At 41.6% G+C, this 18655-nt stretch overlaps 2 protein-coding genes across 4 annotated transcripts in view; one reads left to right on the forward strand and one right to left on the reverse strand.

The window, feature by feature from the left end:
* Positions 1-18655, reverse strand: part of LOC109032365 (fibroblast growth factor receptor 2) — a 65847-nt gene that overhangs the window by 27498 nt on the left and 19694 nt on the right. The window lies entirely within an intron of this gene.
* LOC109032367 (uncharacterized) lies at positions 4280-9001 on the forward strand. Of its 2 annotated transcripts, none has more exons than XM_019044455.2 (2): positions 4280-4715; positions 6561-9001. In XM_019044455.2, exon 2 carries the CDS (start codon positions 6802-6804, stop codon positions 7312-7314), a length of 513 nt encoding a protein of 170 aa, XP_018900000.2. In that variant the 5' UTR covers positions 4280-4715; positions 6561-6801; the 3' UTR covers positions 7315-9001. The 2 variants fall into 2 exon arrangements, with proteins under 2 accessions (XP_018900000.2, XP_018900001.2); XM_019044456.2 differs by having other exon boundaries at positions 6564-9001.

Consider the following 18655-nt stretch of genomic DNA (forward strand, 5'->3'; position numbering starts at 1 on the left):
CCGTCTCACCCCGGATCCATTATAGTATTATGAGGGGAGAAAAGGGGTCAAGAATCAAAACTTTAAGCGTTACGTGTTCGAAGTGTCTACTACATCAGGCTGGCCAAAAATCAGTACTTTTTTGGTACATTCCCAAGAAATTCAATACCTTCTTAACAGAAAAATTCAGTACTTTTTCAGTATCTCTAATTGGCGAGATTAGAAAAATGTCAGAAATTTAAATTTCTCGCTCAAAGTGCGACAAAAATAACAAGAAATTGAAAAAAATTCCGGACCTTCTTGAGGAATTTCCGCACTTTTTCAGTACTTCCGGACTGCCCTTGAAAAATCCGCACTATTTCCGGGCTTTCCGGACGTGTAGACAATCTGGTGTTTAATGAGCGGTCCCTGCGATCCCTTAGTCTGTGGACGGTCAGATTTGCGAGAAATTTTCGAAAAATTTCAACAATTTGAATTTCTCGCTCAAATCGCAACAAAAATAACAAAAAATTGAAAAAAATTGCGGACCTCCTGGTAGAATTTCCGCAACTTTTCAGTACTTCCGGCCCGCCCTTAAGAAATCAGTACAATTTCCGGACGTGTAGACACCCTGGTGTTTAATAAGCAGTCCCTGTGATACCTCAGTCTGTGGACGGTCAGATTTGCGAGAAATTTTCGGAAGATTTCAAAAATTTGAATTTCTCGCTCAAATTGCGACAAAAATAACAAAAAATTGAAAAAAATTACGGACTTTCTGCTAGAATTTCCGCAACTTTTCAGTACTTCCGGACCGCCCTTAAAAAATCAGCACTAATTCCTGAGTTTCCGGACGTGTAGACACCCTAGTGTTTAGTGTTTATTGAGCAGTCCCTGCGATCCCTTAGTCTGTAGACGGTCAGATTTGCAAAATCCCTCTCGTTTGAGGTGGATTGGATAAGGTTGCAAAAAGCTCTTCCGGTGTGGAAAGTTGAAAAAGCCGGAAAATCGCGCGGCACAGTCAGACACCGATGCAGCAGCCGGATGATCGGGGGAGCGGTGGGCGGGGCGGCGGGGCGAGGGTCGCGCGCGCGGTTGGATTCGGGGAAAATTAAGCTGTTCCGGTGAAAGCGGCGCTTGAAAAAGCAGTCCCCGTGCGTGCATCGCTCCATCTCGCTCCTACACAAGCGTGGAGCCGGCTCCTCGTCGCTCGTCTATTTCATGCACTGATGACGTCAGCCTCATCCCTCCGTCCGCCGCCCCGCCCCTTCCATCCTCTAATCAAACTTCCTAGCAGTCCCGTACAAAAGTTTCATTCGATCAAGTTATAATTCAGCTGGAGGCTCCGATGGGGGGATCAGCTTTCCTCGAAAAGCTCGGATCCTCCGCCGGTGCCAGGTCCCGATCCAGCTCGGCATCAGCTGCTTCGGAGAAAAAACCGGCTTAGCGCTCCGTCCGCCGTGGTCCGCCACGTGGGCTTAAGAAAAATCCACACGGCTAAGCTCAAAATCGCCCCCGGCAGCCGGCTCGGACTCGGATCTATTACTCAACGGCACGACACAGTAGCTCAAATTCATCAGCGTGAACAGAATACGAAATCTTTTTCGAAAAATTGAGACACGCAAAAAGGCATCTCCGTAGGTGCGCGTCGTTGATAAAGTTCCGAACACAATGGGCCTGTTGCAAACTTTTGCTAGAGCAGAATGAAGAGTTATTTCCTATAGATAATGCCTCAAAAATCACGATGAGCGCATTGGCAAAGTCTGAAATGCACTCATAAATTCACAATCTGCGTAAGAAATTTGCGTTATTTTGAGCTTCCCGCTTCGAAAACGATACTACTGCACAGGTGAACATTTTGTTAGAGGAGTCGCTCCATCGTCGGCAATATTCATCATGGCCGACGCTTGCGCAGTTCCTCGCGTAATTCTAGATTCCCTTTATACTGAGAGTCAAGACAATTCGGCTCATGGATGTCACAAACGGGAATAAAGATTACAGAAATTGAACGTTTTTCGTAATCTTTGATCGGCCCATTCTCAAATGCCTTTCTCCGTTCCTCCTCTCATTCCGTTTGTTCCTTGCCGAACCCGTAATTCCCTGGTCCATTCCAGATTATAATCTTTGCAATTGGTGAAAATGTAATCTTTATTCCCGTTTGTGACACTGTGGAGGCCTAAAATACGGGAACCAATCAGAAATGGATTCAAATTGTCTTGACTCTCAGTATAAAGGGACTCTACGTAATTCGAGGAGAACTCAAGGTCAATTAAGGCGGGCGAGGAAAATATGAACGTAAACACGCCGATTGTTATCTGGTTTAATCCTGTTCAGGTGTTATCTCGTCCCATCACACGTATTTTGGCGGACTGGCGTCGGCCATGATGAGTATTGCCGCCAATGGAACGACTCCTCTAACAAAATGTTCACCTGCACCGTAGTATCGTTTTCGAAGCGGGAAGCTCAAAAAACCGAAAATTTCTTACGCAGATTGTGAAGTTATGAGTGCATTTCAGACTTTGCCGATGCGCTCATCGTGATTTTTAAGGCATTATCTGTAGGAAACAACTCTTAGTTTTGCTCTAGCAAAAGTTTGCAACAGGCCCATTCATCGCCTACCTGACACAAGGGCGTAACTACAATCTTCAATGAACTCTGGACTCGTATGATATAATCATACGAGTCCAGAGTTCTGGACATACTACTGGTCATACTCTCATATAATTCAATGCTTTTCCGGGCTCATCCCAATGTGTAGATACGCCCTTATGTCAGCCAAGCGACGAATTCTGTCGCACTGGAAAAAAAAAAAAAAAAAAAAACAGATTGGATCTACAGTCCAGACTCTTAAAAACATCGACAAGAAAAAATACTCTTGATTCAATCGGATTTTTGCTTAAATCAGGAACCAAGCCTCTTAATTTGAGCGGCTTTCCTGTTGATTTAAGCTTAAATCTGATTGAATCAAGAGTATTTTTTCTTGTCGATGTTTTTAAGAGTCTGGACTCTAGATTTGATCTGTTTTTTTTTTCTTTTTTTTCTTTTTTTTTCTAGTGTATGTCTTGTCTCATCGTGCCGACATAGCCAAAGTTAAAGTTACAACAATCCGGCTGCTAGACAGGTCTTACACGCAACTTCCCGTCAACCCTGATGACATCCCAGATAACGGATATCTATTCATCTATCTCTCTATATACTAATGTACATTATTGAATCTATTCTCTTTACTGATTTATTTACATATATTTAGATGCTGATTTATTAGTACACCACTTACATATTATATGAGCTATTCCTCCAACTCTCTCCTTACGAATGGGTACATTCAAAATTAAATATTTTTACAGTTTTGTTGGCGCTAATAGGCTTGTTGTGCCGACCAGGTAATGCACTGTGTTAGGTGCAATGCGAGAAGTATTCCTGCACTCTGGTAGACACTGATTTGCGTTTGCGCCGACCATATCTATTTTTCACGAATTACGATGAGAGGATTTCCTTCAATATCGAAGGATGCGACTATTTAGACTTGCAAGAGCCGTTTTGCCTAAGCAATCGAAATGAAGGCGAACTTTGCTTAGCGCCACACAGTACAGAACAGAGGTCGTGGTTCTCAGTGGCTGAAAAAGGGCGGTTCTCCTTTATTTGAGCAATTAGGCAGAAATGGATCTTACGCGTTAAAATAGTTGTATTCTCAGAGATTGATCCGATCCTTAACGGTTATGCAAGAATCCGACACTGGAAAAAAAAGCACATTGGATCTAGAGTCCAGACTCTTGAAAACATTGACAAGAAAAAAAAAACTCTTGATTCAAACGGATTTATGCTTGAATCAAAACGAAATCCGCTTAAATTAAGAGGCTTGGTTCTTGATTTAAGCTAAATTCTGATTGAATCTAGAGTACTTTTTCTTGTCGATGTTTTTAAGAGTCTGGACTCTAGATCCAATGTGTTTCTTTTTCCAGTGGATGGTTATCATATAGTACAATAGAGCACTACAAAGTTGTTGTTCAGGCGGAATTTTCCGAAACAATGATAGAATTATAACTGTATAAAATAAAAAAAAGTCCCTTCCGGAAAATGAGAAAATCAATTGGTTCCGCATTCTTTCACGAGAACGAATAATCATTGATCACATTGTAACGGAGGAGAAAAAAGTTCCGCAAGTTTGATTTCCGTTGAATTAATCCCTTTCAGTCGATTCCTTTCAATTGGAATGCGATTTAATTAAAAAGGGCTGTGAAAAAAAGGGAGTGAAACAAACCACTCGACACATTCAGAATTACTGCGCTCGTGACATTAAACAGATTTCCGCTTTCCGCCACATTAAAGACGTCATCTTTTTTCAGCCACCGATGGTGTTTTCCACGCAAACAAACTTCCGTGCTGACGAACCTACCCTGTTAGATATGCTCAACATGCAACAGGACTGGGACGAGTAAACTACGTCACTCGTTCCGGGAGGCATCCAGAATCCTGAATCAAAATTTTGAAAGTCTTCGTTGTCAATTAGGCACACGCCGGGACAGGTGCTGAATAAATAATATGTCTTCGCATTCGGTTGAATTTTGATGGGTCTTTCGGTCTTGGGGGTCTCTTGAGTGCGTGTTGTAAAAACATGAGTGCATTTAGAAGCATCTTCTTGAAACACAAGCTGAAATATTTCGACTTAATTTGGTGATAGACTAGCATCGCTACTGATTCGAAAGAACACTCAGTGAAATCAGAAGGAAGAGGAGGTTGGCGACTAAATTCACCTACAGGTAAATGACAAAATTAAGATACCAAGTCAGTATTTTGTGCATGAAGAATAATTTTATGAGGAAAAGTTCTCGAAGTTCGTTAGAGGTATGCTACTTCTGAATAGACTGAATGTGAAGTAAGCTATCTTAAAAATCCTATTTCTACTTTTTCCTATTAAAGTAGTGCCAATTAGTGATATTGGTGAACAGAAAGCTTATACTTGATAAATAAACACCAACATTCTGAGAGGACAAAGATAACTGTTTGCTACATTCATAATATAATGCATACATCAAAGAATTTCACTTTATCTTCTAGTGCGAAGTTATGAGAAAGAGTACGCTTTAGACTCAACTGTTGAGCACATCAGGTTTAGGGTGGATGGACTCAGCTTGCTGGAAGAGTAAGACATTACGAGAAACACTCACATAAAAATTTAGTTGAGCAATACTTCTTCAAGTCCTTTCTGACAGTTTTCTTTACTACACCAAGTGTTTGAAACGCAGAAAAGCAGTAGGTATCGTTCACAATAATACAAAAACTGAAATTTCAAAAGCCTTTCAGGTAGGTTATAGGTATACATTGAAAATAAAATCTTAGTCACAATTCCGGGCTGATGAAATTTGTTTTCATTCTCGGTGAGTTTTAGAGTAAAAAATCGATAAAATTGTCCATGGGTTCATGAAAAAGAAGGATGAAAAAAATCCGAAAACAAACAACCGTAGTTCTCTGCAATTAATTTCCCTCCAACATTGACTGGAAAAGCTGTATAACTTTTGTATGGAAGCTCACTAAAATACATATCCACGTGACGGTAAAAACACATACAAAATTTCATTTGCGGCGGGAAGAGAGAAAAAACCACCTTCTATGGATTCCCTCAACGGCGCGCTTCGCACCAGTTCGCAATATCGGACGAAAAAATTCACACGTCAATCTCAGTGGCATCAATGAATGACGAGATATTTTCCTCCTCGTGGAGTCAGAAGTCACGCACGTATGGCGTATGCTCGGTATACTGTCTTCGTTTCGATCTCTTCAGAGCAAAACTTGGAAATTAGGAGAGATGTAATTATAGCACTGCATGTATCATGTCTGAAGGAAGTTGCAATCTCTGCCATACTTCAAACCTGATGGCAAAATACTCACGAGATGACATTTATACACAGAAAAGGGGAAAAATTCAAGATTACATCTGGTTCGGGATTTAAAAAAAAAAAAATTGAAAAAACTGCTAACTCCTAATTAATTTATTTTAACTATTCCCAAACGAGAAAAAATCGCTGCAGGCACTTTGAAATGGTACTTTCTTACCAGTGAATGGGGGGGGGGGGGGGGTTCGAAGAGGCTAAAAAGTAGTGAATAAACCATCACAAAAAAACAATCACAAACCCTATCCAAGTAAAAATGGCTAGCATAATATCACATAACTAATTCTGGGTTGACGATAGGCAGCATATGCCCGAAAAGCTTTTTGGCTTGACATTATTTAGAATACATCGGCTATTTGTATTGAAATATTTTCCTGAGGAAAAAACTATTTCTTACATTTTCCGTTACTTTTAATACTATTATTAAAATTAATAAAAAAACATGTTCAACTAATGTTATATCTAGATCATAATGTCATAATGTTGTATTACCACCATGTAGATATCAGCATCACTCATCAGGTTACGAATATATGAACACATTATGTTTATTGAAATCGTCATTTCTACCAAGTGGACACGGAGGTACTAAACAAACTCTAGCAAGTAACCTCATAAAATACCCTCAGCCTTTCAAAAAGGTATATCTAATATTGTCACATGGACTATTTATCTAATAATTGTTGTATTATTGTTTGTTTTACGGTGTTTCAGCAGTGCCGAGACTACCCGACAGAATATCCAAAGAAAATTGGTTGTGGTTAAAAACAGATCTCTACTACATCTGAATTCGACAACAGCAACTGAGAGGTTTCATCCACTACACGGCAACCATTGTCGCACTCTTACAACGTTGCGCCGTGCCATGTGACAATCCGCTGGACACAAGCCCAATGCTCCACGGCACCTCACCGTAATCCGTTGAACACCCTCGCCACCACACATACGAAAACCAATGGGCTCGATACACGTGTTAATTGTCTTGCTGGCGGCGATGAGCCAGTTCCCCGAGGCGCTTGCGATTCCCAAGTTCCTCATGTCCGCGGGACAGCGTATCATGATGTTCCGGGAGTGGTGGAAGCAGATGTGGGCCAACTTCAAGAAGTTCTGCGCCCAGCAGCGCGGCGAGTTCAAGCGCCACATGAGCGGGGGCGGAGGATTCGACGCTGACGTCTTCGCCGACGACGAGGACGAAGAGGGGGGTGGCAACGGGGTTGGCGACGAGGACGGAGACGGAGAGGAGTCCTTGGAGAAGATGCAGAAGAATCCCGCGTTCCTCAAGTACCTACGCGACCAAGGGGTGAAGCCTCCTGGACTTGGCTTGTTCTCGGGGAGCCGTCCAGGCAAGAGGCTAAAATGGATCCCTTTACGCCAAGCCTTAAACTTAAACCCAAGGCCGAGGCGTAGGGCCGCCCCGCGCAGGAGAGGTCGCCGCCGTGCCCGTCCAGCGCGACGCTTTGTTAAATGAGCTTAGAACCTGATTATTTAAGACTTTCTGTTTATTTAAGATTCCTACAAGAATAGCTCAGAGGGGCTTCCAACAAACCTTGAGCTCATAGATTTTAGTGATCTCCGAAAGTAATGTCATCTTAACATGGGCGTGGCTATTAAAAGGTCAGGGTGGGTCTGCCCCATAGGCGGACTCAGACACTTCGAACGCGAGAGGTCCGGGGGATTTTCGCTAGAAAATTGTCTACATTTTAAGGCATCTAATATGCAGTTTGAGATATTTTCATCATGAATAATTGCCAAACGTAAGCGTTCTTCCTTCTTTTTTCCATTCCTTCCTCCTCTCTTTCTTCCCTTTTTCTTCCTCCTTTTTTCGGGTGGACCAGGGGGCTGTGCGCCCTCTACGCCCCTCTCTTGGATCCGCCTTTGGCCTGCACTCCCCGGCATTTAGAAGATATCATTTGGTCCCCCTAAGAATCTGCATGATAGGAAGTAGCTTCAAAGCCGGTGCATTTCTTCGCTGCACTGCATGATGCGTAATACTAATAAAAGGGAGGAAAGTTTGAGATTTTCTTTCAACACTGAAAATAACTCGGTTTTATGAACTGAGCGTTCAGTGTTCCATATCACCCTAACTATTCGGTTACTAAAGCTCATCGGTCCATAGTACCTTCCATACATTCGAACGAGTTCACTCGTTCATTTTGTATATCAATTGTATATTTGAGTTTGTAATGAAAAATACATGATATTGACGAGACTTGGAATTTTCCAAGTACGAGCGATTGCCATGTTGCATTGATAATGATTTAGACGTAGATTTGTGATAAAATCTAATTTTTATGCTGACAAGCGATCGATTTAGCGTTAAACTTTATTTACATTCCGCACATCAATGATGAGAGTAAAAGATAGTGTATTTTCCGAAGAAAATACACTAAAACACGTACCTCAGCTTGCTGCGTAACAAAATAAATACCACATTTGAGGGGCTTGAAGGACAAGGCGCATAGTTTTTCCTATTTCGAGAAATACGTGTTTGAAGTTTCGAAATCACATGGGTCCATGTGACGGGAAGAAAGTTCAAACTGACTTTCAAATGCTGAAAAAATGAAGTTTGGGAGCAATGGACCAATAGACAAGGTACGAATTTAAGCATTCTAATACATGTTTCTTGACCAGAATTTTACGTAGAACACGATGCGCACAACGAAAATTACCGAAATCAACTCGTTATGAAGATATTTAATGATTCTTGATGCGTGAATTCAAACCACCCGCTCATGAAAACTCAATGCTCTACGTGACTCACATCGCGCGCTGAACGTTATCATGACGGTCTCTGCGATATAAAAATCTGGCAACCTTAATCTTGACGCTTTAGCTCAGCTATTGCAAGTTGTTTATAGTTTGAACAGCACATGGTGGGAAATGAACATCGCTTGATTGAGAAGTTTGCTGAAACCGTTCTAGTGCACGATTTGACTCACGTAGAGCTTTGAGTTTCTTGTGAGCGGGCAGTTCAAACTCCTCGTAACCAATGTGAAATATAAACGTTAATATCTTCGTTAGGAGTTGATTTCGGTAATTTTCGTTGCGCGAATCGTGTTCTACGTGAAATTCTGGTCAAGAAACATTTATTAGAATGCTTAAATTCGTACCTTGTCTATTGGTCCATTATATAGCAGAATATGCATTAAGTAAGAATAGTTTTACTTGAAATCATAAATACCTCAAATTTTTCAAAAGTTGCAATTTTTTTAAAACTTTAAAAATCGATATCTCGCGAACGGTTTGAGTGTAAGTGTTGCGGTTTGCGCTAAAAAACGTCAAAAAATATTCTCTACAAGAATATTAATGCTGTTTGCAAGGTTGCGTAATTTATCGCGGTCATAAATCGATTTTTTCGATTTTGAAGGTTCGACTTTTTTTCGTTTTTCGTCTCTCCTCTCTTTGGAATCGTTGCTACGTGAATAAAAACCTGTTGAGGTGATTCTCCATGAAATTCTGCATCTACCACACTTTGTTTGATCTTGGGGAAACGATTCGTTCGTGAGTTATAGCGATTTTTCTGCGCGTTATCGGTTACGCGCGGGCGGCTTATCGGCGGCGCTCCATCCCGCGCGGGCAAGGCAGAGGTTGTTTCACCCCTAGGGCCTTATATTCATGCTGTAGGCTGTAATTATCGATATTTTCTCCTCCCCCCACCCTTCCCCTGCAATAAATATTTGTTTAATACTTCGTTATACAGGGTATCCCAGACCACCCGTAACAGGTCTTTTTCTCGGTTGGTTTAGGTAGTACGAAGTGGGGGGCCGCGGGATTGAATAGGGAATTGACCCCAAGGAATCCGAATTTCACGGTCCCGATGCCCCCCTAGCCACCCTCGGGGGGTAAAAGGGGGAGGCACAATGTCTCCCGACTTTGGGGATCGTGACCCCCTCTTTACCTCCCAAGGGGGGCATGGGGGGTTTCGGGACCGTGAAATTCGGATTCCTTGGGGTCAATTCCCTATTCAATCCCGCGGCCCCCCACTTCGTACTACCTAAACCAACCGAGAAAAAGACCTGTTACGGGTGGTCTGGGATACCCTGTATAACGAAGTATTAAACAAATATTTATTGCAGGGGAAGGGTGGGGGGAGGAGAAAATATCGATAATTACAGCCTACAGCATGAATATAAGGCCCTAGCGGTGAAACAACCTCTGCCTTGCCCGCGCGGGATGGAGCGCCGCCGATAAGCCGCCCGCAAAACTGCACTTATGCGCCTTGTCTCCGAGGCCCTCACTTTATATCAGCATGAAGAACAACCGTTTTTGACATGTCTGATGCTGAGTATCTATTCCGAATAAAAATATTTTTACAAAATTTCATGAAAGAAAGTGAGGTTGTTGTGTTCTGCAAAAAAAGCAAAACTAAAACTTCTCGAACATCGCAACCGAGAGACGTGTTATCTAGTCTCATCACCGATGCAGAGGGCGAGGAAATTCGGTATATTCTTAGATTAAGATTTAAGGAACAACAATGGACACTTACTGACTAAAAGGCGCGGATGGCATTAAAATGATAAAGCCCCATTCGCTGCTCCCTCTCAGAATGCAGGCGTTAGAAAAAAGAAGAATTAATGTCCGGATGAAGAACGCGAAAAGTGAGCGATAAAAGTGAATAAAAGCAAAGAACCGACTTCAACCAGGTGCAATTAAAATTTTACATATGCAGGGGTGCCGGCTTCAGCCGATAATATTCCTTATTCTCAAAGAAGAGAAAGAGAGGTTGCTTACAATGGCTTGTCGCAATCTCTCCACCACTTACTTCTAAATACGGAATTTTAAATGTTTCATGCAGATTTGTGAAAAAGTCTTATATTTAGCAATTAACGACGGTTTATAATCATTATTATCCGACACAACAATTAGAAATTGCTTCAAGAGTGAGTAACAGTTGCGAATGCGCAGAGAACCAAAAATTAATTTGAGGTATGAAGAAAGAGATGGGAAAAATCGTGAGGTGGGTTTTGCTTAAAAACACATTCCTTTTAGGATTCCAGCGTTTTGAAAATCTCTCCTCTCTTTTTTATATCTTTCATCTCCACAGAAAAGCCGTCCAAAATTAGGCACAGGCATCCCTCTGAATTTTTGGGAAACATTACACCGAATCGACCAAAGCAGAGCTAAATTTTATTAGTTTTCTCGGAAAAGCGATAAAATTCGAGCGGCATCCTTCAGCAATGTCGGGATGCCTCTTTCTTGCGATTGGACTCAAATTGGAGACCTAGTGTCAATTTTCAGAGGTATTATGAGTATAACATCTCAATAATTATGCCTATATAAAGTATCTTGGCTCTAAGGAGGAGGGAGGACACCTCACACACAGAAAATGGGTAATAATGACCAATCATCGATGATGACCAACATCTGACATTTACATTCCGATTGGGCGGCAAATCGAATTTATTCGGGAAATTGGCAGCCGTTGAATGACAGTTCCGCTGCATCGCGAGACGCGAGACGAGACGATAAAAATTCAGCGCAAAATTCGGTTTCTCGGAATTAGGCACTAACTGGGCGCTGTTTTAAGACTAAAGCTGGTGAGAAAAGCGGGACGGACATAAAAAAATTGCACGATGATAAGCACGTGGGAATTCTGGTTCCCACAGCGTTGCCTAATCATTCAGATAAAACATCAGAATTGAGGAGGCTAAACTGCTGTGCTTAGGAATAACGCCGTAAGATGATTCGAAAATTGCCAAATTTTTCCTGGAAAAATATTCATTTCGAAGAGGTATGAATTTTTTTTTTTTTTTTTTTGACATTCTTCGATACTTTGATATTGAAGTTTTAAGAAATTCTGCGAAAAAATCGAAGGAAAATAAAATGTTAGCGAATACTATTTTTATCAAGAATGATTTTATGCGACGCCTGAATGCTCTTACGTCGTTCCTACCTGGCACAGCAGTTTCGCAGTAGTTGATGAGTTGCAATTCGTGATGTTTGTGCCACGAAATTAAGTTTGATTTTCTTTCTCTCTCTCCCTCCCCTCCCCCTCTTTCTTTTGATACTGAGGGAGAGGGATCTGTTAGAAACAAATAAGAATACGTAGAAACAAACTGACGGCAAAGGCCAACAACATATCCAATTCTGATTTATTTTACTCAGAATATATTACAATTTTCTTTCGGTGTTCAACAGTTAAACACCCACGATCAGCACACCCTTTGTATGTCCGCAAATTACATAACGTTTATTGAAAGAGTTAGAAAAAACAACGAATATTATTTCCGAGTAAAGATGACGTCATCGACAGAGAATTCTTCAATGGCTTGAAATTATTCTTGCGTACAATCGTTAGAGAACCTCCACAAAGGAATACGGGGGAAAAAATAAATCGAGAGCGTTCCCTTCACTCCGCGTGGCAGGGACGCATCCCTTCAACCTCCTCCACTCGAAGCATTCGTCACGATACTTTATATTCATTCAGTTTCGTCCCGTTCAACGAAACGAAAAGAAGGTTGAAATAAAAGTTGTCTTGAAGCAGGTCGAGTCTCTCTCAACCTTCTTATTATTCAGAAAACAGAGTTTAACCTACTTTTCCTCCTCCGCAAACGCTCCGTCTTGAAATATACTAAAAAGCGACTTGCGGATGACATCACCGATTATTATGCCCCGGGCGCATTTCAATTGCGTATCTCTGAAATATCTACTCACAGTTAAATAAAATCGATTTCAATTTTAATTTAAAAAAAAAAAAAAAAATAAAAAAAAAAACCAATTTTCCGATACTCGATCCGGAGCTTCTTAAGAATGTTTGCATTATTCCAGGTCAACATCAACTTATTGACTGCTGTCTCGCATAGAATGTTGAAATAATTATTGTGATCTAAGCGAATGGTTGACGTTTTAATCTTCCTTCCTTCTTCGACGAGATTGAACTTCTAATTCGAAATGCTTGCGGCTATAAAAAGTCGACGGATCTATTAAAGGAGCTGTGCCTCCTGACCACTTTGCGATCCAACCACCTAAAGTACATAGTCGCCGCCAAAATTGTATTTAAAAAAAAAAAAAAAAAAAAAAAAAAAAAAAAAAAAAAAAAAAATGATTTCCCTGCAGATTTAGAGAGCTTGTAGCTCTGATTGAGAGCTATTTTAGAAACAAAACTTTATACAAGAAAAAAGTCTCGTTATGACGCATTTTCATGGAACAAGCTCCTGCAGTCTAGCGGTTTGACTGTGGGCTGTGGGACACCGGACACCCAGCATCAGTGGCGACTCTTTAGAATTGGCGACACCCATTAATTCTGTGTCAAATAATCGATATGTATCGATTTTGGATGAGGTCAAGAAACGATCGTTTATAATGGAGTTAAATGGAGGAAAAACAGGGTTGTGAGCTAACGGAAATCGCTATAATGCCCCGCCCCGCCCCGCCCCGCGTGGGCGATATGGAGCTGAGGAGCTCGTCGGACTGTTACAGACACAGACAAACGAAAAGGCGACGATCAATCACACATATGTGTTAAGAGGTATTTTTTAAGAGGTGATAAAATTTCATGCAGGAATCGCCCGCATGAGTCATTCAATTGCCGAAAGTCAAGAAATTGCCGATTTTAACCCCCAAATAAAAATGGGACGCGTTGCTTCTTCGATTGATTTTAGAGGTTTCCAGAGATTCTGAAGGAGACATGCTTTTACTATTACGGTTTCTAAAGGAGATAAAACTTCTTGTAAGACATTTAAATCAGAGAGTAGTGATTTCCTAATTGCACTTTTAGCACTCAACTACGCGTACCATTCATCCTAAAACTGAGCTAATCACAATGTCATGTTTGAAGAGAACGTAAGAAAAATCATTCTCCTTCCTCTGCCTTGAGTATTTGGAGTTTTTGCTGGATTCCGTGAAAAGCTCCATGCTTTTTGGAAGTCAAGAGAACCTTTCTAGAAGAGATATGACCAAATGACCTACTTTGCTTTTATACATGCGCTTAGAAAGGAAATGCCACCTGGTGACGTTACAAGGCGGCAAAATGCAGCAATAAAATTTTTTCGTGTATAGTCTTCATTGCTCTCAAAGAAGAAGAAAAAACAAACGAACGAACGAACGAACAAGAAAACAAACTCGTAAGTTTTGGGACATCCTTTTTTCAAAAATATCCAAACGTAAGCTAACGTAATAATTGCACAAAACTAGAAAATTTAGGCACTCACATTTACAAAATTTTACAGAAACTTTCGTACAGTTCTGAAGTTTTCTACAAGATTTCTGGGAAAGGAACAAAAAACGCTCCTGAGCTGCAACGGACTTACTGTCACTGCGAATATTTCAACGCTCGGAGGTCCTTGAGACACTTCAAACGGTTGACGAACGGCAAGGTAAGCGAGCGCGCCCCACCGCAATATCTACGAGCTGGATATGTTGACGAATCCTCATTTTACGATCTCGAGGACCAACTCTTAAAATTTCGCTTTTCTCAGAACTGGCTATTAATATTCGAGCGGGATGAAAAAGGTTCACGACCGGAAACCACTCCCCTTGCCAAATAGGGGCGATAAAAGAAAAATTTAAAGCCAGACAGGAAGCCACACGAAGATCCTGATCCTGTGATATTAGCCACGGAAATACGATATTACTTTGGGTGACTATCAATCTCTCCGGTGATTTCCATTTACATTTACGACACTGAAAAAAAAACTCCGGCCGTGAAAGCCGTACTTACGGGCTATACAGACATACCGTCCGCGTTCCGGGCTCAGAGGCTGGAAATTCCGGGCGTAGCACCCGGAGCAATCGAAGTTACGGCTCCAGCGTCCGGAACTTTCGGCTTAGGAGCCCGGAACTGACGGTATGTCTATACAGCCCATACATTTTTTTTCAGTGGACTGATTTATTAGACGAGTGAAATCTCTTCATCTTCATTTTGAAGAGTCATCTGAAAGATTAAAAAAATAAATGATTATAAAATAAATGACCCTTTCTCAAAACTTCCGATGCGCTCAGGATTGTCTTGCGGAAATCTGTTCGACTGGACTTCATGCAAGAATTTTTTTCTTAATCCCTGGAGAAGCTTTGATGATAGAAGTACGCACTAAAAAAAAAGTTACGGGCTATATAGACATACCGTCCGTTACGGGCTCAAAGGCTGGAAGTTTCGGTTGCTGGAGCCGTAGCTTAGATTGCTCCGGGTGCTACATCCGGAATTTCCGGCCTCTGAGCCCGGAACGCGGACGGTATGTCTATGTAGCCCAAAAATACGCCGTAAGTGCCCGTAAGACATACCGTCTACGTTCCGGGCTCAGAGGATGAAAGTTGCGGGCGTAGCACCCGGAGCAATCTAAGCTACGGCTCCAGCACCCGGAACTTCCAGCCTCTGGACGGTACGTCTATATAGCCCGTAAGTACGGCTTCCACGGCCGGAGTTTTTTTTCGGTGCGAGAAGAAGGAGCCACTCACAGAATGGATATTTCGAGGGGTCTTTGTGAGGATTAAAAGTGTGCACCGAGGCGTGATCAAACACCGCACACATCCGCCGAGGAACTTAACGGACATCCGTGTGCGGAACTGCAACTGCGGATGCACCGAAACCCTCGGACAGGAGCGGTCAAGTGGCGGACGGAAGGAAGCGGGAATGGGGCAAGCCCGCTAATGAGCAGCTAATGAGGCATCGCCATCAGTCGAAAGAGGACGCGGAACGGAGCGATGCGGGTTGCGGGGCGCGCGGCGCGACGTCAAGACAAAGACGGAGCATTGACCCCGGCGGCGGCGGCGGCGGTGGCCACTGCCCAATCCTCGATGCACGCACGCCGCACCGCATAGCAAGTAAAAACGCCATATGAGCATCCCAATGTTGCCAAATTTCCTCTCGGAAAATATTTATTTTTGAGGAGACGAGGGAAGACACTAAAAAATGGCCCGAACTGTGTGTAACAATAGGTAGAGACTGGAGAATGGTGCTGGGTCCACACCATTTCGAAGGGAAAACAAAGCCAAGAAATTACACAAAAAATTCAATTAGAGTAAAAAAAATTCAATTAGAGAGAAAAAAAAAGAGGGAAAGAAAAAAAAGAGAGAAAGAAAAAAAATTGCTCTACTGAGTACCAGTACAAAACTGAGGGGGGAGAGTGTTTAGAAGATGAAGTTCATGAATATTTTTCCTTGAAATTTTCAGACTTTTATATCAAATTACGATCGAAATCCACTGAAAAATCGAATGAGAAATATTCAGGAATTTTTCTGAAAATTCGTTATTTGGCAACGCCTGGTGGCATATACTGTGTTCTTCCAACGTACGGCAGAGCACGCATCCAGCCGCTCCGCAACCGCGAAACGACCCTGGTCCTCGACGCCGACCCCTCAAAACAGAGAAGACAAAATATATATGCGTTGCCAAATCTTTATGATATTGCTTCCGAGGAACGTCAACTGACCGCACTAACCGCTACCAACAAATTAAACCAGCTGGTAGTTGATTTCCGAATTCGTAGCTTAGAATAGAGTTTGCCAACAAATATTATACTGGTAATTAGCTGTCATCAGCTTTTTCAACTAATAATAACTTCTGTTCCTGATTTCCGATTTTGGCGGGAGATGAACGTGCGTGTGCTAAGAGAAACTATATGCGACTAAACAGTATCAAAAGGAGCTGTGTTCGCAAAATACGCTACTTCGTAGTTCTTGTGAATTCATCTGCTCGATATTGAAGAGTTCAGTTCACTTTCTGATACGCGCGCAAAAATCGCCTTCAAAATTGTGAGTATGCAACCCCACGACACCCGTGTTCGAATAGTTATCTCTCGAGGTTCGAATTCGAAGGACCCTTACTATGTTGCAAGCGGGAAGATGCAATGAGCCTTTGCGTCACTCCAATGGTAAACCTGCGAAACCACATAACTCTACTTGCGGTGTTACAGATTTCCTGTCACATTTTACTTTTTTTGCGGATAACTTACAAACGTAATTTCAAAACAATTCGCGTGTTTTTGCTTGACCCTACACTTAGAATATCCTCTGGAACTTCAGTACGGAAAAAAAACTAATAATAACATCTTAAATACATGAATAAAGCAACAACGAAAATTTTAATACGCATATTTCACGATTGAGATGCATGCTTTCTTCGTAGTAACACTGTCATCATTTACTTTTTTACGCTGAGTAAAGAGCCCGGTACTCAATTAAGGAGCCCATTCCTTTACAAAGAACTATATTGTAAATTATTTGGATACTTACTGATAAACGATTCATTCAATAAGTTTATACCTAAGTATTGACGAAGTATTTAGCTTACGAATATTTAGCTTTATGGCTCATCCTAGCACAACAGGGGTGCTTCCTCTTTGCGCGGAGTAAAAAGGTTATCGCTTGATCGAGAAATAGACTTGACCCAAAATTGAAGAATCATGATGCAAAATGAGTGCAAGGAACAAAATGGGACATAATTACACGTAACAATTCTTTAAGGCAAGTGCCGGTCGGAGGGTGTTGTTCGCCTGAAACTCAAATTAAAATTTTCCGACCTAACTTATTTAACCCCCTAAAAAACCCTCCTTAAGCCTCCGGGCGCTAAGGCCCTTTTCCCGTGGACAATTACATTTAGAGAAAATGATCAATTTAACATCAAATTAAAAGTAAAAAGACAGCACCATCTAGGAAAGTATTATGTGCGAATTGGAGAGAGAGAGAGGTTGGTTTCTTCAACGTGGGCTCATAGCTTCTTAGACTGCACGTGAGTCTCGTAATTACTAGTTTAATAATTTCAGCTTTTTCATTTCTTCTCTTTTTAAATGATGAAAGTTTATTGTGAGCAGTGAAACTCAACACCGTTAGCAGAATTTTATTATCTCCTGAGTGAGCTGCATGCAGTGTCGCACACACGCAGTAATCGACAAAGCTGTCCTTTCTATGCCGAAAAAGCCCGATGATTCATCAGGCTAAAACTTACTGGTTCCATGAACTGCGACCAAAGTTGCCAAATAGATTTCATAATACACCACGGAGCAGAATTCGAAATATTCCATCGACATTTTGCATGAGAGCAACACACATGCTTCACATTGGGTCTCATTGTTTCTACTGGGATTGGAAAAGACAAAATGACGAAGTAAAAATACTCGCTGAACCGGGGGTAACGTTGCATGGTGGCAACGATCATGATGTCAACAAACCAAAAATCTGATCATGGAGTCAACGATTGTTGACGTCGTGATCAGGCAGTAAAACGCAAAAATGGGCCCTGAGCATGGTGTCAACGATCACGGTGTCAACAAACAGAAAAATATCTTCCTTGTGAGTAAAATTAAAAAATTAAGTGTACAGGAGAGGTCTGGGTCACGTATAGTTGGATTAGGTTAGTTTAGGTCAGGTAAGGTTAGGTTAGGTTAGGTTAGGTTAGGTTAGGTTAGGTTAGGTTAGGTTAGGTTAGAGTGAATAACACAAGAAAAACAAGACTTGAGATTTAAAAGGTGTTATTGAGGCAAGTTTTAAGTTTCGTTGACGTCGTGATCGTTGACACCGTGATCATTTTTCATGAGGGTCAGAATTTTTTATTTTTGGATGATCATGGTGTCAACAAAAACTTAGAAAAACTGTTTGTTGACACCATGATCGTTGACACCATGCTACGTAATCGAACCGGGAAGGAGATCTATTACCGTCCAAAAAAGAACGACAACCCTGTTTCAAGGAATTCAAAAAGGAAATTCTTGCTAAGATTAACTTTTGCAGCCTGACAACTTGTTTTATTGCTTGAAGCACCTACTTTCACCATTGAAGCCATTACTTGCCGATCTCCTACCATGTGTGACGTATTAAGCAAGGCTGAAAACTTCGACAGATTATAAAAGGGGATTGACATTATCAGGAAGGGAAAA

The sequence above is a fragment of the Bemisia tabaci genome, chromosome 3 (assembly GCF_918797505.1).
Source record: "Bemisia tabaci chromosome 3, PGI_BMITA_v3".
Lineage (NCBI taxonomy): Eukaryota > Metazoa > Arthropoda > Insecta > Hemiptera > Aleyrodidae > Bemisia > Bemisia tabaci.